At 40.5% G+C, this 27,749-nt stretch overlaps 1 protein-coding gene and 1 non-coding gene across 2 annotated transcripts in view; one reads left to right on the forward strand and one right to left on the reverse strand.

The window, feature by feature from the left end:
- The window catches only part of LOC118405652 (muscle M-line assembly protein unc-89-like), a 125,005-nt gene that overhangs the window by 11,232 nt on the left and 86,024 nt on the right, over nucleotides 1-27,749 (forward strand). The window contains 21 exon segments of the mRNA XM_035805226.1: nucleotides 2,496-2,572; nucleotides 7,232-7,398; nucleotides 10,363-10,463; nucleotides 11,065-11,254; nucleotides 11,682-11,830; nucleotides 12,007-12,097; nucleotides 12,677-12,816; nucleotides 15,278-15,420; nucleotides 15,844-15,968; nucleotides 16,196-16,340; nucleotides 17,507-17,631; nucleotides 18,340-18,609; nucleotides 19,564-19,710; nucleotides 20,445-20,495; nucleotides 21,214-21,319; nucleotides 22,009-22,178; nucleotides 22,786-22,940; nucleotides 23,730-23,850; nucleotides 24,359-24,640; nucleotides 25,531-25,812; nucleotides 27,238-27,519. Of these exon segments, the coding sequence (XP_035661119.1) occupies nucleotides 2,496-2,572; nucleotides 7,232-7,398; nucleotides 10,363-10,463; nucleotides 11,065-11,254; nucleotides 11,682-11,830; nucleotides 12,007-12,097; nucleotides 12,677-12,816; nucleotides 15,278-15,420; nucleotides 15,844-15,968; nucleotides 16,196-16,340; nucleotides 17,507-17,631; nucleotides 18,340-18,609; nucleotides 19,564-19,710; nucleotides 20,445-20,495; nucleotides 21,214-21,319; nucleotides 22,009-22,178; nucleotides 22,786-22,940; nucleotides 23,730-23,850; nucleotides 24,359-24,640; nucleotides 25,531-25,812; nucleotides 27,238-27,519 (3,319 nt within the window).
- Trnar-ucu lies at nucleotides 23,449-23,534 on the reverse strand. Its single transcript is given in 2 exon segments — nucleotides 23,449-23,484; nucleotides 23,497-23,534. It is a non-coding gene; the product is annotated as a tRNA-Arg (tRNA).

Raw genomic sequence — 27,749 nt, forward strand, 5'->3', positions numbered from 1 at the left:
TAAAAACATACTATATAAGACACACAACATAGCAACATACTATATGTACAAGCGTCTCCAGAGGTTTTCAAAATATGTTATGGTAGAAAGAGTTCGACTTGAGCACAGACTGTATGGTGGTATTCGAAGAGTGAAAAGGCCGATGTACAAGGGAATAGCACTGCTTACGCCATCTGGCGTCAAAGTTATAATCAATCAATCAATCAGCCGCGGGCATCAGGGGAGATGCATAGCGGCTGTAGACATGTCCCTCCAAGATGTTCTGTTTAAGTACAATTATAAGTACAATTATAAGTATTACAAAGTTATAAGTACAATTTAATACAATTCGACATTTTCTGAAACAGTCTGAACAATACACAGGAGGAAACCAAGTCGACGAGAGTAGGTGGGGGGGGGGGGGGTCAATACAACGTAAATCATCCACATTGAATCTGACATGGCAGATACAGTTAGCCAAGGTACACTTTCTAGTAATTCTACAAAGGCCATTTTGCGCTGGTGGACACCTAGTAGATAATATGGGTTGTACTTCGTTTACAAACATGAGTGTCACATCTTGGGAAAGGCCCGAATGTACATGTCAGAAAAGGCATTGAACAAGGCATACTGCAGATTGTAGCTTGTTTAAATCTCCATATACAAACCTATACTGTTTGTAACACCACCTAAACAGTTCCATTCTGATTTATGTATGATTATGTTACCGGTTAAGGTCCCGTCGCTACTGTATTCCATCCTTTACTTTCGGCTAGCGTGTGTCATCGGAAAATATGCAAGCAGATTCCACACATACAGTATATCTTGTTCCTGATATTTATGTATTGTGATATTTGTACGGTCTCTATTTGTTCAAAGTTGACATTTTTTGCTGGTATTCAGTCGAAAATTTAGTTTCGTCGATAAATCTATCGTGTGTTGTAAATTACAGTTTAAAATCCAAATTGAATTCTTTCATGACAGCCTTCTATGATATATCTTAACAACTATCTATCTGTTTGCTATTCTTGTTTTCATTGAGAGAAACCAGATACTGACTGATACTTTGATGCATTAATACTGTGGTTAACCATTCAACCTCCTTGAGAAAACAAACAAAAGAGTTGCGAATATATGACAAAACGTTTTACTCGACCATTTCAACACATCATCCTAAATCTCTGTTGTAAATTAGCCACGAATGAGATATTTCTTTAAACATGCTGATTAGAACTTCTTTAACACGTATCAGCTTTCAAGTTACTTTCGGTAATTATTGAATGTTGTTTTCGGTTGCTTTCGGTTGTTTTTTGTATTTTGTTAAAGTTGTTTTCGGGCGTTTTTGGTAGTTTTCGTTTGTTTTCGGTAGTTTTCGGTAGTTTCCAATATTTAGAGAGACCGCCTTTGGAAGTCAACTCGTCCCTCCACTGAGACCTGAACTAAATACCTCCCATAATCTTCAGCTTCCATCGTCTTAAAACTAATCAGTGCGTTCCTGGTCTATCTTCCGTCCTCTGTCGTGCTATTCCATGGTCTCTGCCAAGTAGTTTTTGGCTGTTTTCGGTAGTTCTCGCTTGTTTTCGGTATTTAGTGATATCAACCGCATTGGGAAGTCAACTCGTCCCTCCACTGAGACCTGAACTAAATACCTCCTATAATCTTCAGCTTCCATCGCCTTAAAACTAATCAGTGCGTTCCTGGTCTATCTTCCGTCCTCTGTCGCGCTATTCCACGGTCTCTGCCAAGGATTCTACCGCTCCCTCATATAATCAAAGGATTTGGTGATACCGGTAATCTTTTGACTGCACTCCAACATATTTTGTCGATGATGTATGGAAGCCAAACCTGTAGTGGACCGTCATAAGTGATAAGGTCAATTAGAAGTGAAAGGGGGGCACTAATTACAAACAGACTATAGATATTTAGGGATAGACTGGAATTTAAGTCTGAGGTCAATGACTTCTTTAGTGTGCCCTGCCAGTGACATGTGCTGCGCGAAGAGTGATAAAGAAAAAAGGAAATTAGATAGTATCTAGGTAAACAACTTGTTTAAGACGATAAACAATAGCTTATGCGCTTGCCCTATAGTATATGGGGGTAGGAGCAAGGATTATGTCCAGTCAAAGACATCCCGGAAAAGTTTAACTATAATTTAAAACACGAAAATTAGACTTACGCAAATTTTCGACTGAACAGGTCCAGTCTCGTCAAGGAATAAACAATCTACTTCTGTAACGTCACTTTATGTAGATAGCACACGTGACTCGGTGAGCAGTGGATCATAAGTTGCAGGAAGTCTATGGCGCCCCCAGTCTCTGTTAAGTGATGGTTGTAAGGCTCTAATATAGATGGCTTTTTTAATACCTCTGGAACAAATGCCTGACTCTTTGTCCAATTTGGGTAAATCCAATTGTCTTGTTAATAATTACAGTTAAACCTTTCTAGAATGTCTTCCACTAACACAGATGACTTTTTAACGTAAATAACTTGCCTGTATTTCCTTTCTTGTATTCCAGGAAGCGGGTGGCAACCTTAGTGTCGAGTTCAAGTGTAGAGCAACCGGTCAGCCACCGCCGGACGTTCTTTGGTACAGGTAAGCGTTGACAGGTTCAATGTCACTATTCGAACTTATCTATTAGTAACTACGAACGAGACGTAAAGGTCCGCGGATAAGAAATTGTTACAAATTTTCACCATTTAGAAGGCTAATTATGCTAATTGTTGCAAGAGGTAGGGGGCACCCAAGGTTTTAGGAACACCAAATTATAGACGTTACTCAAGTAAGTAACTGAATACGATTTTGGCAACTGTCCCCAATCGTATTCAGTTGCTTGAGTAACTGCTAGCATTTTGGCGTATCTTATCACCTGTAAGTCTAACCTTCATCGACGTTTTAGGAAGAATTGATGAAAGATTGTATCTATACTCATCATCATCGCGGGCTGCTTGCCCGGACCAAGTCCACCCTCTCCTTCCAGACGCCTCTGTCCCCCATAGCGTTCTTTAGATCCTCGACCCGCAACCCCACATCAAGAGCAAGTTGGTCTATGTAGGTCATTCTAGGTCACCCTAGCATGTGTATACTCTTGTATATATACTAAGTGGTGCATACTATATTTATAACAGCAATGTGTATTTTACTTAGGCCTAGGAAAAAAAATGTTGTGTTTCCTGTTTCCCTACCTTCCCTAGAAAAACCTGCCTACCCTAGACTTTTTTTTGCGTGGGCAGTGGAGTCACATAGCTTCCAGTTAGAATTTTTATTCAGCCTGCTTCCTATTGAAGTAAAAACAGTCTGCTTGTCCTATCTAATGAAGGATTAATGTATCTATTGTGCACAAAATCAAAGTTAGACATTGAAAGACAAGTGTCCTCATACATTACAGTTTCCTTTGTTCAACTGTAATATGTATCACTAGATTTTTGGCTAGCCTAAAAAAAAATTCAAAAAAAAAAAAAGATATCCCCTACCTACCGACCCTAATTTTTTCAGGACTGAAACAGGAAACACAACATTTTTTTCCTAGGCCTTAGTCCAAATACGTAGGATACATTACAATATCTTTATTATTCATAAGACTATAATCTCTAAATCAATATACACACAATAGCTAATCCTGCATAGTCGTCTTACTTAGATAAGCATAAGTGGTTTGGTAAACCCAAATGTTATAACAAATGTTGATTGGTCAGTTGTATGTTATGACAGACGCATAGTCCAGATAAGCCAAGCCCTGAACTTCCGGACAGTAAGCCCACTTGATCCTATCTTAAGAACGTACTTGTCTGAGAATCTGAAAGTGCTTTTAATTTGATGACATGAAGCATAGGGCGGCGCCCATCTTTATTTCTATAGCCCTTGGGCCACGCAACTTTGTGCACTACATCTGGCGCTAGCCCACTGATAGTTATGTGAAGGTTCACGACCACAGTCTTTCCCAAATGCTACGTTCTAAGCACAAAAGGCAATATACAAAACTTAGTATGATTAGGTCAGGGATCGAACTCACGACCTACCGACTGCCAGGCGAACAAACACACTATACTAACTTGACCATTGCACGGTGAATTTTGCGTACAGCCTCTTCAAAAGCAGTGTCACTCCAAAATCAGTACTACTAGAATGACCCCACAAAGCCACAGGGTTTTGTTTCGTTAAATCACCTATTAAAAACATGTCAGCACATTGTGCTTGTGTGTTAGATTAGAAAGTTGTACTGAATCTGCTAACGATGTTGTAACAAATGATATGGGCATCTCTAAACGATTTCGGTTTCATGGGAATACAGTTGTGCTCAATCACAGCATCGTTTCGTAAATTAAACGACTTCTTTACATCATAGACACGCCAAGGTCAAGTTATAATTACATGCTTCACATGTTTTATCCCATAAAAATGTTTCGGGTCCATGGACTTGAACCAACTGACCATTTAAAGGCCGATTTTCAGCGGACGAGCTATTTACGAAGACTCTTCCCTTCAGGATGTAGCTAGTTTATCATGGAACGCCAGCGAAGGCATCCCTGACTTTCCGTTGCCCCGAGCAGAGTTTGATAGTTTGATAGATTGACCAATGAACACGTCCGGACGCTAACCATTAGTCGGAAAATAGACGGACTTCGCCAACGGCCATGTTTGGCCGTGTGAAGCAAAAGTAGTTGGAAAGGCATTTCGTTATGCAATTAGGAGTAACAGTGATGTGGAGGTCACGATTGGATTTGAAGGTCATTGTATATTACTGAGTCGTAACTGAGAGTCAAGAACACGAGTTTCTTCAAAGAAACTAAGACCGAGATTCGCATGGACGTTAGATCTTACATGTAGATTCTCTTTCAAAGAATGTTGTAAAGGCGTTAAACAGTAGACCTCAAGGGCTTTTGGGTTTGTATTACTACTTCTATCTTCCTAATTGGCTGATTCAGGCATTGATAAAAGTGGAATTCTAGCACATGTTTTCCACGAAAGTTTAGATAAAGTTGTTGAGACGGCAACCACCCTGTAAAACTAATATCAACATTCTAAGAACAGTGTTGAGGAATTAAAACAAGTACATAGAACCCATGCTTCAGAAATTAAATTTATTTGTATTTTATTTTCCAACATGAATGTAGGATGCGTCCCATACAAAGGGAAAGAACGCATTGTTCAAGAGATGGCATACTAGTTAGTACTATGGGACGTTTAGAGAGCCGCGTTGACGTGCAAACATTATATGGTGGCAATTGGTAGCAAATACCTCTGCCTTGGACCAAGAGCACGCGTGACTTTCCACTGGTATAGGACGTACTGTCAAATATGCAGCTTGTTAGATGTGAAGGTTAAGGTCTTTGATTTCGGCGTCAAAAGTTGTCCAGTGACTGAATAAGAAAAGAGCTGTTCAAAGATTCCATCAAATTCCATCTAAACTTTCTCACATTCACTGACAAAAAGAAAGCAGTTCACCTTTTAACATCACTAAACCAACACACAATAGAAAAAGTGAGATCTTTCGTCTTCCACTGTCTTCGAAAAAGGAGTCGAACCCAATAACCCAGGATCTAGAGTTAGCTTTTACTAGTTTTAGACTGGAGTAGACACTTGTGATATTGTATTTTACACTGTTTGAATCTATGTTACCTGCAATTAGCCCACGGGCAAGAATTTGCAATAAACTTGATAATATCCAGACATGGCATCTTCGTCTCCAGTGAACTGATGTCAACATCAGTAGATGCCATAATGAATGTCGGGCAGCAGATGGCAAACAAATAAAAATAGTAGCACTTGCTTGATTTTGGCTTTATTTGCTGTTGCAAACATCTGATGTTAGACCTAGCCCAGTTTAAGGGCCAAGTGGGTAGTGTTTTCGCCTTGCACCCGGTAGGTCGTGAGTTCGATCTCCGGCCGAGTCATACCAAAGACTTGGTAAAAATGGTACATGCTGATTTCTCTGCTTAGCTCTCAGTATTTGTGAACACACATCACTAACAAGTGATTACTCAAAAGGTGTACGGCCCAGAGCTACAGAAACGGATATGGGCACACCCAATATGCACCATCCGGTGCTGGTAGGACTTAAAATCAAACATAGTGCCCTCAGCCCGATCTAGGTGGAGTTCTTAGAAACTAAATTAAGGAGACCGCAATTTAGACTTTTAATGTTATATGATTCTATTGGGTCTACAAAGTCTAGAAATCTTATTCGAATTCCTGTCACCGTTTCACAGATTACTATCTCGATCTTTTCAATAAGAATCGTCACTGACACATTTTCATGGACTCTTTGGTGCCAAACGTCTTACTCCCGTCTTTTTATGGTTCAAACTACTCTCTCGAGGTCACCTCGTTGTCACGCAAGGCTGGTATCCAAAATAGAAACAGGTCGGTCCTGGGAGCTGACGCGGCAATTGCAGCTGGAGCTAGAAGCAACATCTTTAAGAGCATTGATGACTCTCCTTAAGAAAAATGTAGACTGGGGGCAGACTTAATCGACCACTTTTAATGTGTATGATGTTACATCCTGCCACATGAGATGTGTTATAACAAGGGAAAATTCTATTACAAGAGAATTCGAAGCAAGACTGTTAAAGCACATGATAGACTCTAAATGCGAAGCACATACCAGGATACACATGTTATAGTACGTCTACGCCAAATAGCAATTACTCAAGCAAATATGATTTGGGGTATCTTATTACTTAGATGTCTAACCTTAGTCGACGTATGTCAGGTCATTTGTATGTTAGTTGTGCTTTGTTTGTGAACTTTTAAACTCTAAAAGTCTCTTGTACTTGCCACTTGAAGAGTAGTTGTCACTTAGTCAAAGATAGATAGTTCAATTAGATGCTAAAACTCTAATAATTTTCAGTGTTGATGTGCAGTCTACGTCAAGTCTTTCAGATGAGAAGCAATCGATTTGAATCGCAGGAATAGGTTTTACCTGTTTGAACTTTCAAAGACCATTACGATAACCGTTTATGCTGCAAGTATCTTTAAGAGACTGTCCATTCTGTAGAGATCTTTAACATCCTCTCCAAATGCAATTTACTGAGTCCCTAAAAGAGGATTTTACTTCTTGAATTTCAAGGCTAACCTTATGTTTGAATGTTGCCCGTGGCATCTTAGCGGTCCAGTCATACCATTTCTGAAATATTATCATGTATACTAATGGGGTATGAGAGTTGACACAGTAAGTTTACAGAAGTTGGCCTTCGTGAACCAGACTGTCTGTCAATGTGGATGTCTTAAATGGCATGTCTTTGGCTTCTTCAGAGGAGCCAGAAAGCTACGTTCGGACGCAGACTTCACTGTGACGTATGAGAAGGGAGAAGTCAGTTTCCTCATCAAGAAAGTCAACAAGTCTTCGTCTGGAGAGTACAAGTGTGTGGCGTCTAACCCGGCTGGAAAGTCCACCACTACAGCCAGACTTGCGGTCAAAGGTATGTGAACATCTCTCGGTACCTATGTGCTAGTTAGCTGAGTACTTTTTTTAAAATTCAGATTCAGAGCAAGATCATTAGCTGAGTACTTTTTTAACGAGATTCAGAGCAAGGTCATTCGACCACTTCAAGGCAATGAACTAAGACGTTGGAAATAATTGTACAAGGAGATAGCGATGGACATTTGTTTTGAAGGCTGATAAGTTGTAGACAGGAGGGAAACAGTCGTCGTTGAGAGTGTTCCTTAATTTGCTTTCGGGGAAAGAAACTGTTGAAAGACGTAGAAACCGGCAATTAAACAGTATAGCGATTTTATAACTTGTTATAACTTATTCTATGGTTGTGTGAAGATAAGAATATAGAAACATTTGAAACTCAACTGCATATAGTTTTTGTCTTTTGAAGATTTTTTGCGTCTTTTGAAAGATTAATAACATTCTTTAAGATTACCATGCTGATTAATGCATATTGTGAAAGATTAACTTCAAAGACTTTGCTCTAACTGTAAGAGCTTTCTTAAGATCGATATCTTAAGACAAGAACATGTAAATCCAATTAAACATGCTAATCAAGCAAAGAAAATAATCTAGGATCCACACATGCCACACATATGTCTGGCGATTTGAAACTCGAAAGGCAACGTTTCTCGGAACTTTGTAGTCGTCAGCAGTTCAGCAAGAGATCAAAAGATCAAGCTTTAAGGATTGACCCCTAAGCTAGGTTATATCTTGACGTACCCAATATAGTCTGGGTATTTTTCGTTGGTATTTCCTGCATACACATATGTTGGTTGGTTGTTGTAGGCAAATTGAGATCTGTTTATAGTTATGAATTCCCAATGGGTTGAGCTACACAGAAGTTATGTTATTCTTGACAACATTGCACCGTAGTATATGTTATCAATCAAATGTTGTTGATGTTATTCTTATGTGAGGGAGGGCAACTTGTAAAGGTCGCTCTGGACCTGTTTTGCTCTCCCCATTAAATTTGTGATGAATTCAAGTAAACAAAATGAACAACATAACTTGGAGGAAACCTGGTAACTGTTAACAAGTACAGCAAAAGCAAGTTACAATTATTGACGTCATTTCACAATCAATGAACTGTGACTGTAACGTCTGTATGCAATATTTACTTTGGCTTTTATGTTTCTACGATGTATTTTTATTTTTGCCGTGAACCCTTTCCATGGCCACCACGAATATGTTACTAGTACATGTAATTTGTTTCATACTGGTTTTCGAATTCTCCAAACGACACTTATGTCAAAGCATTACACTTATCAATCGTGCTATGACCATAACTTTACCATATCGGGACTTATGGTATTGTACAAATGTCTTTCATATGGTATAACAATGTTGATCATGTCCACAGCCCTGTGTAGAATGTGTGGTTCACATTGATGTCCCAGTTTGATAACAATAACATAAATACATCTACATGAAACATTCAGGGGACATGAAAAAGTATATGAAGAGGTCTGCCTACACATGCTTAAAGATGGCTAGACATCTGCAAATTTCTAACCCCTGCTTCGCCTCTTGAGTCAGTGAATTCAAGCTTGCCTTAGCTTGATGTTTCTGACTTAGGGAGAAGAAATGCTGCTACAGTTGTCGCTATGGACTTCATGCTGAAAACATCTGACCCTACAAACCTGATGTAAAAAAAAAGAAATAGCTCTCAATAGCTTCATGTCCACATATTGGTAAACAGGCACAAGGTCATCAGGAAGTTCAAACGAAACCTTTGGGAATTCTCACACTTATATGCTGTTGGACCGTCTCCAGACACTCTGCTTAGGGACAGAAACCATGTCAGAAATGTCTCAAAATAGCACAAATCAGACCTAAAGCATGGGTTGGGCACTTCCATATCTACTGCCCACAGTATGCTAGAGCGGACACTGGTTACGTGAATGGAATACGTGCTGTAGTGCTATTCTGAACATGTGACACCGTACTTATATATTGATTGGTGATAACAAGGATTATTCAAATGACGTGTCAACTGAGTTGTTAGGCAAAAACATACATGCAAAACATTTATGAAAAAGAAACTTCCAGTCCAGAAATCTGTGTCTATAGATACTTTTAGGACTGTCGCAAAATATCTGAGGCCGATTGTCCACACTTCACATGGAATGTGCTAGTGTACTAAGGGGCTTGCTGTAACCTGTAAATCGTGCGACAATATGCAAATGAGATATCACCGATATGCAAATGAGATATCCCCCCACGTCGTTTTAAGAAACTCTGTCAGCAATATCATTGGAGGAGCTAACAGTGCCGTTAATCAATCTAAATTTGACAAAGCAGGACCTTTTAATATTAGTTGCTTGATATGAGTTATCAGATCTTACAGACTTTATCAATGACTGGTGATAATTAGCTTGAGCACTGTAAGTATGCACTGCAGCTGTTACTGTTGCCCACAGCTTAAGGTAAATGTAAACAAAACATGGCACAGGGATTATGTACAAGTGAAGGCATAGTCCATACAGCTGTGAAGCAATGCCTGACACAATTTATGTACACCCCTTTTTAGTTTCAGTTGGGCATCGGTATGTATTGTCTACATACTAGATGGCTGTCTTCTGTGAGAAAACGTTCGACTATTCAATTCATCTAAATCCAATTTCATCCAATTACGAAAGCAGTTTTTAAAGGACAGCACGGCTGAAAATAAGAGCAAGGTCAAGTTAATCCTTGAATCTTGAAATAGGAAAACCGTTATCTTAATATCAAATGCTATCTCAGCAGATGCCAGGGATTACAGGGCATTAGAAAATGAATTAAAAGAGTCGGTTGTTTCGTCCTAACAAGTTATGACGAACGATTTTGAACATAGGCGCCATAATAAACATTCCAAAGACGTCTGTCACCGTTTCATGATTTGTATTTGTTGGGAATAGTATTTTGTTTTTTTTTAACATCTTTTGTGTTGACTTCCTTGGTGTCACAGAACAACTAGTAGGAGGAAAGGTTCGCTATATCATTGATGACATCTCTACTGCTGCTTCTCTAAACGGTGCTCCACAAGCTCAATCAGCGCAGGCGCAGACGGTAAGTTTTGTTTCGCAAATTATTTCAGAGAAAATCTAGTAGACACTTGGAGGTTACAATGTGATATATAAAGACGAAAGGCAAATACTGTATGGCTGACGACAAATTTCTGTATTATCTTCCTTCATTAACCTAAAATTTTATTTCAAAACTTTGAGGAAACTTGGAAATGTGCGTATGTATGCCAAAGTCTATTTGTAATGGATGTCATCAGCTTTCATCAGATTTTTTCACGTTACAAAGAATTCTTGGCGTCTGAAAATTGTTACTATCTTGCTAACGCATGGAGGCACCTGTCGGGACACAATGATGTAGAAGATACGTCAGTACCTAATGATCACAGATGTCCTCACAGCTAGCACTGTCGATGACGGTTAGACATCCAAATGATAAGATAAATAAGATAACAGTTACTCAAAAAAATGTATAGATTTCGGAAACGGAGAGACGTTGCAGGTAGTATCCACTACCTACATTTCAGTTGGCTTCGATCACTTTGACCAGCCATAAACGTAAAGTAGCTCGGATGTTACCTGGAGCGTCTAGCCGTTGCTATAGCAACTAATTCCTGACAGTTTCTTTTTAACACTGTTCTCCACAGACTGCAGGAGAACCGGCTCAGGCCAAAGCGTCTGTAGCCAAATCTGCAACAGCTGCACAAGAAGGCGCACCGCAGAAACCTGCAGCACAAGATAAGGCAGCAGCACCAGCAGCAGCAAAACCAGCAGCAGGAGGAGGAAGCATGGCTGCTGCTATTGTAGAGAAGCCGGAAGAGCTGCATGGCATTGATGGTACGTCCTGATGATAGGTAGTCCGCATGATCTACCTATATATGTTTGAGTGTAAAGACTTGGGACCTAGTCTGTTAGCAGCGACACCTAGCTGCAGTTCAAAATAAAGCCAGTCAGTATAGCTTTGAGGAAGGTAACAGGCGGCTAATGAATCTTCGGCTTGAATGAAACACTTAGTTGTACAAAATAAATTGACTTACCAGTGACTTACTATGACGATGGCGATGACAAAAGAAGCTGAGTCTTGTTGATAACCAAATTAGACATCATTCGATTATAAACAACATTATTGTAGGCATCAACATTATGTGTATGTCATATTAGAAGCTTGGACTTTTATAGCAGTCTTTGGATCTATCTTCACATTTTGTTTTGTTTTCTTTATTTCAATACACATGGCAAAATGACGTTTTCACCAAACATACAGGGCAGCCCCAGGAATTCAGGATCAAGGTATCCGGGGATCCACATCCGACTATCCAATGGCAGAAGGGCAAATTTCTGAAGATCAAAGAAGGTCCTCGTTACTCTGTGTTTTTTGACGAGGAAACTAAGGAAGATGTTATGCTCATCAAGGTAAGAAGACGTCTAATTCGAATTGCTTTTCATTTCAACAGAAAATGCATAACATAATGTTTACATGTAAAAAGGTAATATTAGAAGTACCGTAGGAAGCGAAGAGGTACAAAGTTCAAGCCACGAATGATCTTCACTAATGAGCTTTACGAATGACGTGCTCATTTTTACCATAGGAACTGCGGCCTGCCGATGCAGGGACCTACAAATGTAACGTTTACAACCCTGGTGGACAAGCAAACTGCGCAGTGGTCCTCCATGTCAAAGGTATTTTCTTCAATAACAGTCGTGAAATAAAGTTATCACTAAATATAATATATGTCAAGTTAACATTAAGTGTAATATACGTTGTGTGATTTCTCCAATGTATGCCAATGCCTTTAGAAAGAAAATACTTTATGTACATATGTCTTTAATCAAACTCAAATGGACATCGAAGTATTTAATTGAACGGATAGATCTAAGCTAATGATTTTAGCAGTTAGTATTCTTCACATATATAGCCTCATTGTAACGGTGCCCGTCAGGGATGTAGCCCCAGTCGGGCTCCAAAGCTACAAATTTGCCCCGATGGACTGCTGGATACCGAGGGGCACCCCCACACGGATAGGTCCCGGCGTTTATTTCTTACCGTATCCTCGGATGGTTTTAATTCCGACTTAAAATGAATCCGGGGCCCGGCCGCACTCAAATATATCCCAGGAACCACAGGGTATCCCGCCGGGCCACGTAGGGGTCACAGCTGAAAGCAAAAAGAGGCAGTCCGTAAACTAAACTGTCCGGCCGGGCCCCCTTTTCCAATTGGGACCGTAGACTACCTAATTAACGTTTACTAATGGTCAACAGATAGGAAGGACATTTCTGAAGAGGAGGTCCTGAAGATTCTGGAGAAGACGGACCCTAAAGACTACGAGCGCGTGGCTCTAATGTACGGCATCACTGACTTCAGAAACCTACTCAAACACGTCCACATCAAGAAGAAAAAGGTACGACTGCTGGCTTCAGCTTTCCCGCTGGACGCAAAGCTCTTTTAAAACCTTGTATCTAATGCAGTGGGTGGTGCTGGCAATGGTAAGAATATGGTATGTAAACGCTGGATGAGGCATTGCTGGACAGCGTGAAGTGATGCTTCAATAAGAACAGTAATGTGAATGGTGTCCGAAAGTATGAAGACCACGGCAGAACAATGTTTAATTGCTTTAGTAACATTGGTAAGGAGCTAAACATGGCTATTATTGGATGATGCATTGTGACGTATCTATAACACATATAAAACATAGGACACTAACAGGTTGCTCGCTATAGGCTGTCTATAGAACATGTTCTGTCGTGGTCTCAACCTTTCATCTGTGTGCACGGCGGGGCAGTGGTCCCCCAAAGACCGACCGATGGAGGGATGGTGGGCACTTCTGAAGCGGAGAAGGTCCTCACTGTTGGAGGACTTGCAGAACGCATGTGAAGGCGATATCACCTGGAGTTTGAACGGAAACGATTTTGGCCCCAAGGTAATGGTCACCAGTCTGTGGACGACTGGTACAGTTTTGCGCTCTGAATATGACTTAAATCTCACAGTAATTTTCCATACTTTTCCCTTCATCACATATCTACTCATTTCGTTGGTGCAGACAGAATAGGCTTTGTGATAACACAAAAGTGCTAATGTCTTTATCTGATAAAACACAAAACGTGAGAAATCAAAGGAGGAATGGGTTCTTCAACGTTATATGCACAGAATTACATTGGCAAAACAACTTCAATAGCACCCTTTTGGGCATTGGATTTGCCTGATAAGATACCAGACTTCTACACATGTATTTAGCTCCTTTCAGGAACAGTACTATTGTAAGGACATACATCTCATTGCATCATGTCTACAAAAAATAATTGGGAATGTTTGTTATCGTAACGCGTATCACTAGGATACATCGTGTACAAACGTTTAGGACGGTTGACGCTTGTCCAATTGCTCCAAACAATTCTGTTCAATCGAATAATGCTTTATTGGCCAGCAGAAACGTTATGTACATCACAAAGCCATTGCAACTTATTTTCACTAACACTGCCTCGCTGTATAGCACAGGCTTTCAATATAGACACTTTGTATCTTCTGTTGTATCTCACTCATTTCATTTCTCGATGTAATATAACACCAATCATTAGGATATAACTTTTATGCATGTTTCTAAAATGTCTATTTCCCTCCACTCTTTCCTTCTGTCCGTTCTCCGCCGCGGTTTCTCCGTACTACATCGATCAGTGAATATTCAAGGCCGATCCAATTGAGTAGTTACCGATGTCCTGACGCCACAAGTGAGTAATAAACGTAGCGTAGTGAACCAATCAAAACTGCTCAATCGGACGCCGAATATTCACGACGATGAACGAAGACCTGGCCACCATTCGCCCCCGTTGTTTGTTACCATTTAGATTTGAAGTTAATGATGATATCAGAGCGCAAAACTGGGGACCTACCAGTTTAATTTCACTTTGAAAGATGACCAAAAGGAAGCAAGGCGACGCCTTTGTCGCCTTCCCTGAGCGGAGAGATGCCTTGGGCTTTTTCTGCTGCGGCTACGCCTGATCTGAGGAAGTGCCCACTACCTTCAATGCTCGCCACTAATTTGTAAGTGATCTTTCCTTTTCTACCTTTAGTACATTCACTTTTCTGTCTAGCGATTCAGGATTATTAGGATTACAAATTGATTATGTTACTAACTTTCATTGTTTTGTTTGTTACTATTGGCAAAGTGACGGTTACATGGAAATATATTACACTGAGTACTGAGTTCTGTTTGTCTATCTAGCGGTTCGGGCTTTAGGATAATTAGGATTACAAATTGATTCTGTTACTAACGTTCATTGTTTCTTTTGGCAACGTGACAGATACATGGAAATATATCACACTGGGTACTCTGAGTATTCCGTTTATATCTCCCACGTATCTTACAAAGACCAACAGGATAAAAATATGGCTAACAATGTTTCTATTTTGGAACTGGATCTCACAGGAACCAATTTCATACAGCCATTGTTGTTGTTCCGGCTTTATGAAAGGATCACAACTATATTTTGTCACTTATGGGGCAGATAATTTGTGTTTGTATAAAGACATGGCGTTACAGTAACATATAAACGTTTAATTCCAACAACGAAAACAAACCATGTGAAGCTTTTTATACATGGAACATTTTGTCAACTTTCAGTTTAAAGACGTTTTTTTATTTTAAAAAATGTGTTCTACATGAACATGCGTCTTCTACTGTCTAACAGAGAAATCAAACCCAACAATTTACAATTTAGCGTTAGACTTTAGACTAGAGTAATGGCTTACTATACCGTTTACCATTGTTTGCCTGTCAGTTTTTGTAACTTACAATTAGCCCTCGGGCACGGACTTGCAATAAACTTATTATTAAAGATTGTTGCACTGTTGATGTCTTCTTGAAGCCTGCAGAAATCGTGAAGGAGCTGGAGGATGTTGAAGGGCAGGAAGAGAAGGAAGTCACGCTTATGGCAGAAGTCATCATCAACGATAAAGACCTGAAACCGGAATGGGAGAAGAACTTGGACATCCTCACTCCTGGACAGAAGTATGTCTTCTTTGTTATTTGCAATCATTCAAAATTTACAAAGTTTCAAAAGATAAGGTATTATAGAAGTTATGCTTGCGTGCCACTAGATCAATGAAAAAGGAATGTTGGTTGCTTAATGAATATGCTGCCTTAACACGTTCATCTCTAACTATACGTTTACTTTCTAGTCACAAATGCTAAGAATCGATGATATCACTTCCCTTTCATCCTTCCATCGGCTTATACATACATCAATTTACAGAAACGACATTCAGACTGTATAAGAATATTTACTCAATCATGGACTGTGATTAGGAGGGGGATACAAGCTCAGTCACGTTTGGGGCCGTACTCTTCCCACGCACAGCAGCGACACCTAGCTGCAAAACTGTGTTTTGTACGTACGTACAAAAAAATTACCATGTATTTTGCTTTGGTCAGGTACAAGATGGAACACAAGGGAAACCTGGTCATGCTGACCATCAATAACCTCCGACATGATGACGAAGGCAAATACAAGCTCGTAGTCGGTGACTGCGTTTCCCACGCCATGCTTGCTGTCAGAAGTAAGAATTCTAAATGATCTTGATTCTAGATTCTTTATTCTTTCTACGACATTTAGTAGCCATTTTAGATTGTTTAGGCAATTTGTAAACATTTTGTAGCTGATTTGTACGATTTACAGTATGGTTGAAAAGTTTTAGTTTGGAAACGGACGGAACGTGATGCGCGCTTGGATGTCAACCATAAAAAAATCAGCATGGTGTAATTTTCAACAACTATAATTTTCCAGAGGCCCCAGCTAGGTTCCGAGGGCTGATGAAGGGATGCACGGTGTTTCTCCATGAGCGTGCGGAGTTCACGGTGGAGGTTTCTCGGCCTGACGCCGAGCTCCAATGGTTCTTCAAGGGAAAACCCATCGACTTCAAGTCAAAACGGTAGGTCATAACATCCAATATGGGTCGTGCGATCGTCGTACGATTTGGATGCCATATGAGTTTCAAGCAGGCCGTGACAGAACCAACCACCGACATAGATCCAAAACATTTTGTGTACCAAGACAGTTGAACGTTGCAGGAGACGTGCACTTTTTGTCCTCCAAATGGCCCGAAGTTAGCAATCGTACGACGATCGTACGGACTATGTAGCCACGCCCCTGAAATTTAAGACGTCTTGGTACTGCTTTTAAAGCCTCCATGTCAACTGACAAGAAAATGATACCTGAAGGTGTCTGAGAGACATCGAAACGTAAGTAATGTAAGTAACTGCTGGTTGTTTAAAAAGAATTCTCCTATATCCTATATTCTACCAACCTGATGAAACTATTTTCGGTAAACGATAGAGCAAACGTAGTTCTTATCTTTGCCATGTCTTTGCCAAACTATGTGCTTATTGCTACATACTTGAAGTATTACAATTTTCACCGTCGCAGTAGAGATATAGTTTTAGGATGACAAAATACAGTTTAATGCCAGTGATAATGTCTTCCAATAGTGTTACTGTTCATTGTTTTTGTACATAGTCTATCGTTAGATTACTCTAACACTAGCATATTAATATCACACTTCATAGTTTCGTTCACTTTGTTTCCGTTAGTCTTCATCAGTCTTATGCTGAAGCTTTGTTTGTCTTGTCTTCGTCTATTTACGATTCGTAGCAAAACATGTCTGTTTGTATGTCTGTCGTTGCTGTTGTATTACTGTAGCTATTTGTTGTGCTTGTGATAGTACGTAGTACATAGTTCATTTAGATGTCTGTTGTGTCTGTTCTTGTTCCCCCTGTGTTTGCATGCTTGTGTCCACTCTGTGTATCCAGTGCCCAAAGACGGTGAGCATTTCTATTAGTCAACATTCAACATAGCCAATTATGTAACTGCATGTTTTACATGTGTAGTGCTGTACGACATAACCATTGTATTTGTTTCGTGTCTAACACTCAATGTTATGCTATGTTAATACTACGACTTCCAGAATGGGTACCATTTCACATGTGTTACTCATTTGAACTGTAGGAACAGTGCTTGTTGTCACTTCTATACGTACACTTGATATATCTACAATTAACCGGGCTTACCTTTAATAGCAACATGTATATATGTTCCTAGCTATACCATGGAGACCATGGGAAACCGCCGAACGTTGGTCATCCGTCGCACTGAGTTTGAAGACATGGGCGAATACAGCTGTTCTACTGGAGAGGACAAGTCTAAGGCCAAACTGACAGTTAAAGGTAATATATTATTAATATTGTAACAGGAAAATGCGCTAAATATCCCAGTAACGACATGTGAAGGATATCTTTTTATAAAGAGATTGAAACTGTTCTTCAACGAAAGAGTTAGACTCACTGGAATTTTCGACTGACTCGAGTTGGTTTCTTCAACTGTCTGACCCAATTGCTGTGGACACGTGGCTGTCTGCAGGCGTGACGTCAGCAATTGGGTCAAATGTTGCCAGAAGTCGGCATGAATTGCCTTCTTTTGCCCGGTGTATCTATCAGTTTGATATTAAGCAAAAAGACAAGGTCAACTAAGATTCATGACAATACGGGTGTGCTAGTAAATCAACTAATCACCCAATCAATCAATCAAGTGATCAACCAACCAATGGCTTTTGATTGGGGGTTCCCTACCAACTTTCGCTATACGTTCTTGGGAGGCTAGGAGTTAAACACAGTAAGATGTACAGGTATATTGAACTGGAAGCAGAAAAAGGTCTAGGGTGAACAAGACTACATCTAGAACCACAGTGCAAAGGGACGGGAAAACCCGAGATTCCCCAAAAAAAATGAAGGACGTATATGAAGATAGATACACGTACAAAACTGAAAACTCTGAAGGAACACAATTAAACATTAATTGTGATAGATTATTCGGTCTAAGCTAAGGTAGGGTAAACAGCCATTTGTCTTGAATCCATTTCATCGTGCCTCTTCCAGAGGAGAGGTACAAGTTCAACAGTGAGCTGCGGGACTGTGAGGTGCCAGTCGGCGGCGATGCGCGCTTCGAGTGCGAGGTGTCCAGCCCCGATGCCAAGGTGTCATGGTTCAGGAACAAGGAGGAACTCACGGCCGGAGAAAAGTACCAGATCATCAAGGATGGGCTCAAGCACGTCCTGATCATCAAGAACATTGATCTGGAGAAGGACCGAGGACAGTACATCTGTAAGACCAAGGATGGTCAGAGTACGGCCAAACTCATCATCAGAGGTATGTGCTATGTCTTTTATTGGGTCGAAAAGTGGGCAAGGTATTTCATTAAAAGAAAGAAATATTTGGTGACTAGCGACAAAACTGACGCTGAATTGAAACTGGTGCCATCAACCATTGTAGCAAAGATCTTCAAAACGAGTGCAAGGTATTGTATCATAATTCATAATCAAACGCTTATTCACATGCTTTTTCAAGGGGTACTTTGACAGCTTTGGTGGCTTCATTTCTAATCGAAAGTTGATTTGAGATGAGATACGCGAAGATTAGAGGTAGTTGTTGTATGTTTTGTAGGCTTTGTGTTTATTGCTTTAAGCTTATTTGCTTGGTTTTTCAAAACATTGATCGTAACAAATTTGTTGACAAAAATTGCAGCTATTTGAGACCACAGTAGGACTCAAACCTACGACCTCCAATTAAATGAATCGACTAGAAGTCCGGTGCTATAGTCCATTGTGCCACGTGGACGCTTGTGTTCATATTACCACCAACGTAACTAGGGCGCATTCATTGAAGAAAAAAATAAGGTCATCGCACTATACTTTTTATGTTCATGTTCATCCTCATGCTTGTACGTTACCATAACTTATGTTCCAGCTCTTTGTCAGCTGCTCCATGAGCGCATACCCGTAAAGGCCTTTATGCAAAGTCGCCTTTTCTTTTCATCCACTGCCATGTACATGTCGCAGCCTCGCAGCTTTTTTCAATGGCTATCATCTATAGCTTGGTGAAATAGACAAAATATGTCCAATGGTTTCGATGCCGTGCGATGCACACAATGAATCTGATAGGTCTAACAAAGGATGAGAAGGATAGGGAACGCATAAGGACCACAATAGCCAAAGGGCAAGCGCTTGTCAGGAAAAAGAAATGATGTGCAAAAGCTTAGCGCCAGCTATGCATCAGTTCCTGTCACTGATGCAGATGCTGATGCAGTTGCACATGCTGATGCAGCCGCAGGTGCTGATGCAGCCGCAGATGCAGATACAGATGCAGATGTAGCTGCACATGCTGATTTTGCTGCAGATGCTGCCAGCAGCGCAGATGCTGATTCTGATTCCGCTGCAATTGTAGATCGCTCTCCACGTAAAGAACCACGGGGTTGGTTGCGTCACAGCCAAACTGCAGTTTTCTCCTTTACAATTATTGTTCTTTGTGCTTTTGATTTCAGTTTTTGTTCAATCTCACACAATGCTTTGAAAAACACAGTATCTAGTCCCTGCTGATAAAAACTTCACTTCGCTTGTAGTCATTGGTTTTAGCAAAACCTTACAAGAAATGCCCCTCCAAATTTCGTTGAAGAGGTTCATCATTCACGTGTGAATTCCGTTACTCCAAATTTTCGACGGCTGACAGTCCATCTTGTTCACGGAGAGTGACCTAGTCTCGATCTCGCGAGAGATTACGATACTAGGTCAGGCTTGCGTAGCTGCCCTAGTCCTACCTACCCCTACTACGCAAGGAGGCGGGGGGGAGGGGTCAGATGATCTACGCAAGCCTGACCTAGTCTCGTGCTCTCTCGCGAGATCGTGACTAGTGCACTCTCTGTGAACAAGATGGACTGTCAGCCGTCGAAAATGTGGAGGTATGTACCTTACCTCTAAAAACTGTCATTGCTTCAGTGTCAGAAAATAGTTTCACAACGATCTATGTGACCCAATGACAGGGACTTATTACTGTCTGCAACCCCATTTTCGTGCTTGGTGATTTTATTTTCCCTTGCTTGTTTTATTTCTTTTGTTTTGTTTCATTATGTTTTCATATCATTGTCCGCTTTATCTTGTTTTTCTTTATTTTCATTTCATTCCATGCTATGCTTATCGTTACGTCATCAGACCGAGGGAAAAGAGAGCGCGATACGGCGGCGTTAGGCAAAGGTTCAACTAGTGAGTGGAGTGAATACGTAGCGTCTCCCTGGAGTATATTGCTTAACGCAAGAGAATGATCTATCCTTTGATCTGCATTACGTAGGATTTTATATGTAGATTAGTTTTGAATGGTATAGCGGGACTAGAAAGTAGTGAAAGCCTTGCACCTTGCATTCTCCATGATTCAGAACTAAGGTTCTCATGAGTAAACAGCACACGTCATCTCGGTGACTTTTCTGCGCGTTTAGCCTTCTTGCCGAACCTGCACTCAATACATGGTTTATTTGTTTATCAAAGTTTACCATCACAATGAAGAGGGATCCAAAACAGATGATTACCCACCTCTACATGTTCCCTCTCCCTGCATGGTCTGCGTTTTGGGTGACTGAGGCACGTTACTTCGATACACTAAAGAACTTTATAAGATGCGGAGTATTTTTGCCTGTCGTATGTTTTTTCTGCACTGTATGACGATTCATGAGTTGATCAATGTTTTTCATTGAACAAACAAACATAAGCATATAGATACAAATAGCGGTCCACTCAAGTTGAAACAAATTATACTGGCGCCGCTATTGAAACAAAATGAGAGTGGCAGATAATTGACAAGAAAGACAGAAAGATAAATAACACAAAGTAACAACAATTAATTGTTGTTCAATCGTTGATCAATGTTGCCGGAACGATTTCTTGATTAGCGGCAAATAATGACTTTGCCTGGCGTCTTCTTCCTCAGAACCTCCACCCGGATTCGTCTCAGAACTTAAGAGCTTAACTGGCTTCTTTAAGAAGGATGTCACGCTAGAGTGTGAAGTAGCGAAGGAAGACGTGAGGGTCAAATGGTGAGTCAAAAGAGAGACGCAGTACGGTAAACTCCAAGCAGATCCTACGATGACATAAGACAGTACCAAACTGGCCAAGGAGTGTAGTCAGCCTAGAGGTGTCCATTTGCCATGTAGTGAAACACACTTCTAAGCCGGCTTCACTCCTCTGACAGCTTTTGATACTATCTTATGCTACCGTTGGATCTGCTTGGAGATTAGCAGTACGGTCCCTAGCTGCTGTTATAGCATCTTCAAGTCTAGTATCATCTTTTATTAGATATTTTCATCGTATGTCTTCATTGGTGGAGACAAACTGTCGGTAGGCATGTTATACATCAGTAATTGTAGCCCTCATCTATCGGTGACATCACAGGCCTGTATGCTGATGTCAAGTGTGTGAGGCTGTGAGCATGGATTCAGACGTGAAATAGATCCAAATATAGTGCGACTTGTGGAAGGCAATGAATTGCATTGTACTAACGGTGAGAATGAAAACACGAAAACTTTTTTCTCTCATTCCATCTAGTAAGATGAGAAAACTTGAAAAAATGTGAGGATAATATTAGAGAATGAACCCGGATAACACTAAGTGAAAAAAGAGCGAAACATATGTAGAAAATATATCTTCTGTGGTACTCCAACAGTCAAATGATGAAGGGATAGAGCATTTTTGAAAATCTTACTCGCTTTTATTTCCAACCAATCAGGTTCAAGAATGGCAAAGAGATTAATTTGGTTAAGCTGAAGGGGAAGTACGACTGCAAGAGCAATGGCACCAGGAGGATCCTCATCATCAAGAACCTGTTGTGGGACGACACTGCCGAGTACTCGTGTGAGGCACCGGGCGGTTCCACCTCATGCACCATGACTGTAGAGGGTACTGTTCAATTATTGCAATTTGATATGTAAATCATTATGCTTAACAGAAAGGAAAAGTGGTGCTTCCTCCACGTCTATTCTTCCTCCTCTTCTTCTTCTGTTTTAAACAAATGAGTTTATTATGACCTGGACCAGACGGCTTTTTCACAATGGTTACCAGTAAAGTAGCAAACTACACCATAGGTGTTCTACTACATTAAGTAGCAAGTGACAGGACAGAGCAGGAAGGCTGGTTATAACATATGTTATAGTATGTGTTTGAGTAAACAATACAGAGAACAGTAGTGTGTAAGGCTAGACCATGTGAAAGTTAACATTTCGTATTTGCTTGCAAATGTTACCTTTAAGATTTCTAGTAAATATCTTTATTATCAGTAGAATGGTTAGATCTAGTATTGCCTGAACAACGGTGTTATTTTGCGATTTCATAGCAATTGTTGAACTCAAGGTCCACCATGGTCATACACATACTTCTCCGGATTGCTGTTTTGTTTACCGTGCTACTTCATTTTACAATGTACATGTATCAGTAAGAGAGGACGAAAAATTGGACATTTACGATCGAGATATTTGCTTAAAACGCCTTCGTCTTCTTTCAATCACAGAAACACCCATAGAATTCAAGCAGCAGCTGAAGGACAGCAAGGCCTTCCCCAAGGAGTCCGTGACCTTCATGTGTGAGCTGTCTACTGAGGACACAGAGGTGCACTGGTTTAGGAACGGCACGGAGATCAAGATGGGTGGCAAGTATCAGATCAAGGTACGTTATGTCAATAAAGGTTTGACAAAAAAGTAGGAGTAAAATAGTTACTCATGCAACTCAAGATGACAGTTACTCAAGCAATTCAAGATAACATTTACTGGAGCAGCTCAAGATAGCAGTTACTCAAGTAACTCAAAACACTCAAACAACTCAAAATAACAATTACTCATGTAACTCAAAAAATTCAAGATGACAGTTAGTCAAGCAACTACGATCATATTCATCCAATTGCTTGAGAAACTGTTATCTTGCGCAGGTTAAGATTTGTTGAAGTGGCTGAATTTAGCACCTGTTGGAAAACCAGTAGCTAGCAGAAGAACATGTTCAATCAGGAAATATGCACAACACAGTATAACAAAAAGGAACATTCATGAAGCCTGCTGTGGAGATTTTATTCCACACTGCTCTATAAATTTCTGTCTGAGGTAACATTATTTACGGTAATTGGTTGATTCACATTGGCCAAAGTGTCACAAAAAAACGCTTTTGTCACAAAAATTTACTTCGACCACGGTGGGACTCGAACCCACAACCTCCGAATAGCTGAACCCACTAGAAGTCCGGTGCGCTAGTCCATTGCGCCACGTGGCCGCTGCGAAGTCATTGGCGACTTATGTTAACTTGACAAAAAAAACTTTTTGTTCCATAGTTATGGACCATTGTTTCCTTTTTCATATTGAGAAAAGATTTTAACACATTCAATGGGATCTATAAAAAGATATTATTTCTATAACTTATGATGAACTTATAGTTATCTATAAGAAATTATATTTTTGTGGCATACAGAAAGAGGGACTGAAGAGGTACCTCATCATTACCGGTCTCTCCATGGAAGACATGGGTGAATACACCATCGAAGCCGGCATCAAAAAGAAATTCAAGTCATCGGCCAAGCTTACAATGGAAGGTAAGTGTCATCATGTGCATCGATACGTATTTTGTGTTTATAACATTTGGTTGCATTCTTGCGATTTTAGATAATGTCTAAAAAGACGATAATACTGATAAAGCAATTGTGACTATAAGCTCGTTCGCCATTCCGACTACCTATGCGCAGGGACAGGAATTATGGGTAACATGTCAAAGGTTAAGGCCCCTGGGATGTAAACAAATCACGTCTGGACATTGTAGTGCAAATGGCCACAATGGTCAAGACAAATACTGTTTACAAGTTTGGGTCCTTCACCTTTGACACATTACCCACAATTCCTGTCTCTGTGCGTATTTGTACTCGGAATGGTGAACGTGCTTATAACGATGATATTGACTTGATTGGCCTAATCTATTCCCGAAGGCTGATTTATATATACTATAGAAACAAGGGTATGCAACGTGGATGTTCATAACAAATTATGATATTACAATATCACAAAGAGAGACCAGTCTATGTACATGTATATATTATTTGTCTACAGAAAAGCCCGTTAAGATAGAGAAGGGTCTAAAAGACGTCAGCGCTCTAGACAAGGACCCAGAACTGATCCTTGAAGCTACCATCTCTGAGCTTCAAGGGGAGGTGTCCTGGCTATGGAACGGCAAACCCATCCCCAAGGAACACTTCGATAGCGGCAAGATCAAGATGGTGTCTGATAAGAAGAAGCGGATGTTGGTGATCACAAACGTCGGGAAGGACGATTCCGGGGAGTACACACTGGTGACGAAAGACGGGAAGTCCAGCTGTAAAGTCAGTGTGTCAGGTAGGTACACAATCATTACTTCTGTACCTTTCTGTCGCATTATGCATTTACTGTAGGCAGTATCATCAGGGCAGTGATATACTAGACGTATACTGTAGCAGTTGGTAGTATAGGCATATACATTGTGGGGCAATACAACTTGATCAAAGGTGCTAAACCTACATTGTAGGATATGGACTATAATGCCCGATCTTTGTGTTGAGATGTATACTGGAGACTATACAGTCTTTAAACTTTTTCGTCTATTTACCTAAGTTATACATTGTTTTCATTCCTCTGACTCGTTTTGTGTCAAGGGCTTCATTACTGCAGAATATTGATGTTAAAGACAGCGTTTATCATTTCTAAAGGTTGCCATCACGTACAATATGCTATTGTCCATGGAACCATGTTATGTATAAGTTATAACAGTCATTTCGTGATGGTAACAGGTTTTTATTCTAAAGCCATGCTGCTGTGGCGTCACCATGAGTATTCTATGGCGAGTTCATATATGATATCATTTTTAACAATGCTTTGGAAACAGCACATCTACATTCATCATCATCTATCAGTCTACAAGACTACCATAGTCCTAATTCTTTTTTAACGTTGTCCGTCTCATATATCATTCATCACAAATACCTTGCGCGCGTGTAATGGTTTCAACCATCAGATATGCCCTACTACACCTAATGAAATGCACACATATACATATCTTACTCTAAATGTTACAAAGCCCACAAGCAAAGTGTGCAGTCATACCATCGAGTCACACCAAACGTTTTTTACTTGTTGAGGCTGGACGTTTGAGTCCAACATTTCATACGTCCTATGGCGATCATTCGTTACTCTTTATTGTTAGTGTGTATGAAATTTGTTGTTGTTGATTATCTACCGAACCCGTCTAGACCGGCCTGTGAAAATAAAATCTGGCCTGAGAGACGTTAACGCCCGTGAAAGGGACCCAGAAGTGATCCTTGAGGCAGAGATCACCATCCCAGACGGGGAGGTGACGTGGTTGTGGAACGGCCAAGCCATCCCGGCGGATCTTCTATCCAGCGGACGCTTCCAGATCATTTCGGACGGCCGGAAACGGAAGTTGAAGATCAAGGACTTGGAGAAAGCCTACTGTGGAGAGTTCACGTTGGTGACGAACTCCGGAGAATCCAAGTGCAAGCTAGACATCTCAGGTCTGTGGTCTATAGTCGGTCATCCTGCTACATCTATAGCTTCTTCTTATCTTCCTCATCAACATCTTCTATCCTTCATCAAAATTTAGTCAACTCATTTCACACTCTCATTATCAAATAGATTACTTTACTACAACCCATCTTTGATGACTTTTCAATAGCTATTACTGTGTTCTCAGTCTATTTCACCTGCTTACCTATATGTTTGTCAGCATGCAAAGTATGCTCAAAGTATAGCTACGAGGGGCGTGCAATTAGTAATGGTCCTGACCCATTTCCCATTGCAGGAGATTAATGAAACTTGGCACAGTTATAAGTCTTTCTCTTCATAGGAATCACCCAGAGTTATGCATTTCTCCAATCGTTTGATGCAGCTCTGGACACCGATTTTGTAGGGCACCCCAGGTTGGTCCTCCAACTGATGCCTCATCAATGGCAGAAGAGGGACGACCAGGTCTGGGAGCTGTTTCCACAGACTTCCAGCCACGTTTGAATTCAGGATGCCAGCGTTTTACAAGGTCATATGATGGGGCATCATCACCATAAGTTTCATTTATTTCTTCAAAAGTCTTCTTTGGTGTGCGTCCTTTCAAATACAAAAACCGGATCACTGCGCGACACTCAACTGGTTCCATTTCACACCTGGTCCATTTCGCACCTGACTAAGTTCAAACACCAGTAAATCAGAAACCACAATTAGTTCAGAGCTGTCTTTTGCAACATAACCCATAGAGATATGAATTATTACACATACAAAATTTCATTTAGATCAGACAACTGGAAGTGGGTCAGGACCATTACTTATTGCACGCCCCTCGTAGGTTCTTTGCCTTTTAGCAACATGTTTTGCTGTAAACTCTTTCTTCTGATACTTTCTCTTCCTTCTAAGCAGGGTGAGCGACAGACCGCATATTTGCACGCGCTTCCTTCGGGCTTCTGAAAAAACATGCCCGCCGTCAGCTTGATAGTTTTTCCCACTAAGATACCCCAGCGTATCGTGTATTTTTATACGAATAGAATTGCGTTGTTTAATGCTAAGCTGCGAAGGCCGAGAGCTTCAGTAGGCGTTTCTTACGTTAAGGCCACAAATTATATGTTTCCTTTTGCATTCCAGGCTATTATCTACTATCTATTTTAGAGTATCTGGATTATGCACACTTCTAATTGTTGAGACTATTGAGTAAGAATTCAGTAGTCATTACACCTTAATCTGTAGCTCTCTAAAACACACACGCACTGACACAGACACACATACACACAGCTATTTACTGGTTGCCTTTCCCCAACCATATGAATATGGGATTCTTAAGGACCTTATGGTACGTACCCTTGGTGTTAGTAGATGGTCTTCTTTTAAGCTAAAGAGTTAGTTGCTGTACTGTATCTTTACCGATATTTTACCGTTGAATATGTGCTTGCCTTCAGATCGCCTGATTAAGATAAAGGCAGGGTTGAAAAACGTAAAAGCCACTGACAAAGACCCGGAAGTGACGTTGGAGGCTGAAGTCTCAGAACCGGATGGAGAGGTCACGTGGCTGAGAAACGGGAAGCCAATCCCCAAGGAGCTCCTCGACAGCGGCAAGTTCCAGATCATTGCAGACGGCAAGAAAAGAAAACTGAAGATTAAAGACTTGGATAAAGATGACGCCGGAGAGTTCACCTTGAAAACTAATGATGGGACGTCCAAATGCAAACTGGACGTAGAAGGTTTGTGGAACAAACGACCTAATAAACCAAACGATTTCCAGCTTTGCTTAAGCTTGAACGCGTTAACGTGCAACACTTACATCTGGAGCCAAACCGCTGTAATACCTTTAACGGTCTTCCATTCAACTTTAATCAGTTGAGCTTACTTAACATCCACAGCTGCTGTGAGTCATACTCAACCGTTATTCATAATGAACTAGTATTTTTAAATAGCATTTTGACTCTGTTCA

The sequence above is a fragment of the Branchiostoma floridae genome, chromosome 18, assembly GCF_000003815.2.
Source record: "Branchiostoma floridae strain S238N-H82 chromosome 18, Bfl_VNyyK, whole genome shotgun sequence".
NCBI lineage: Eukaryota > Metazoa > Chordata > Leptocardii > Amphioxiformes > Branchiostomatidae > Branchiostoma > Branchiostoma floridae.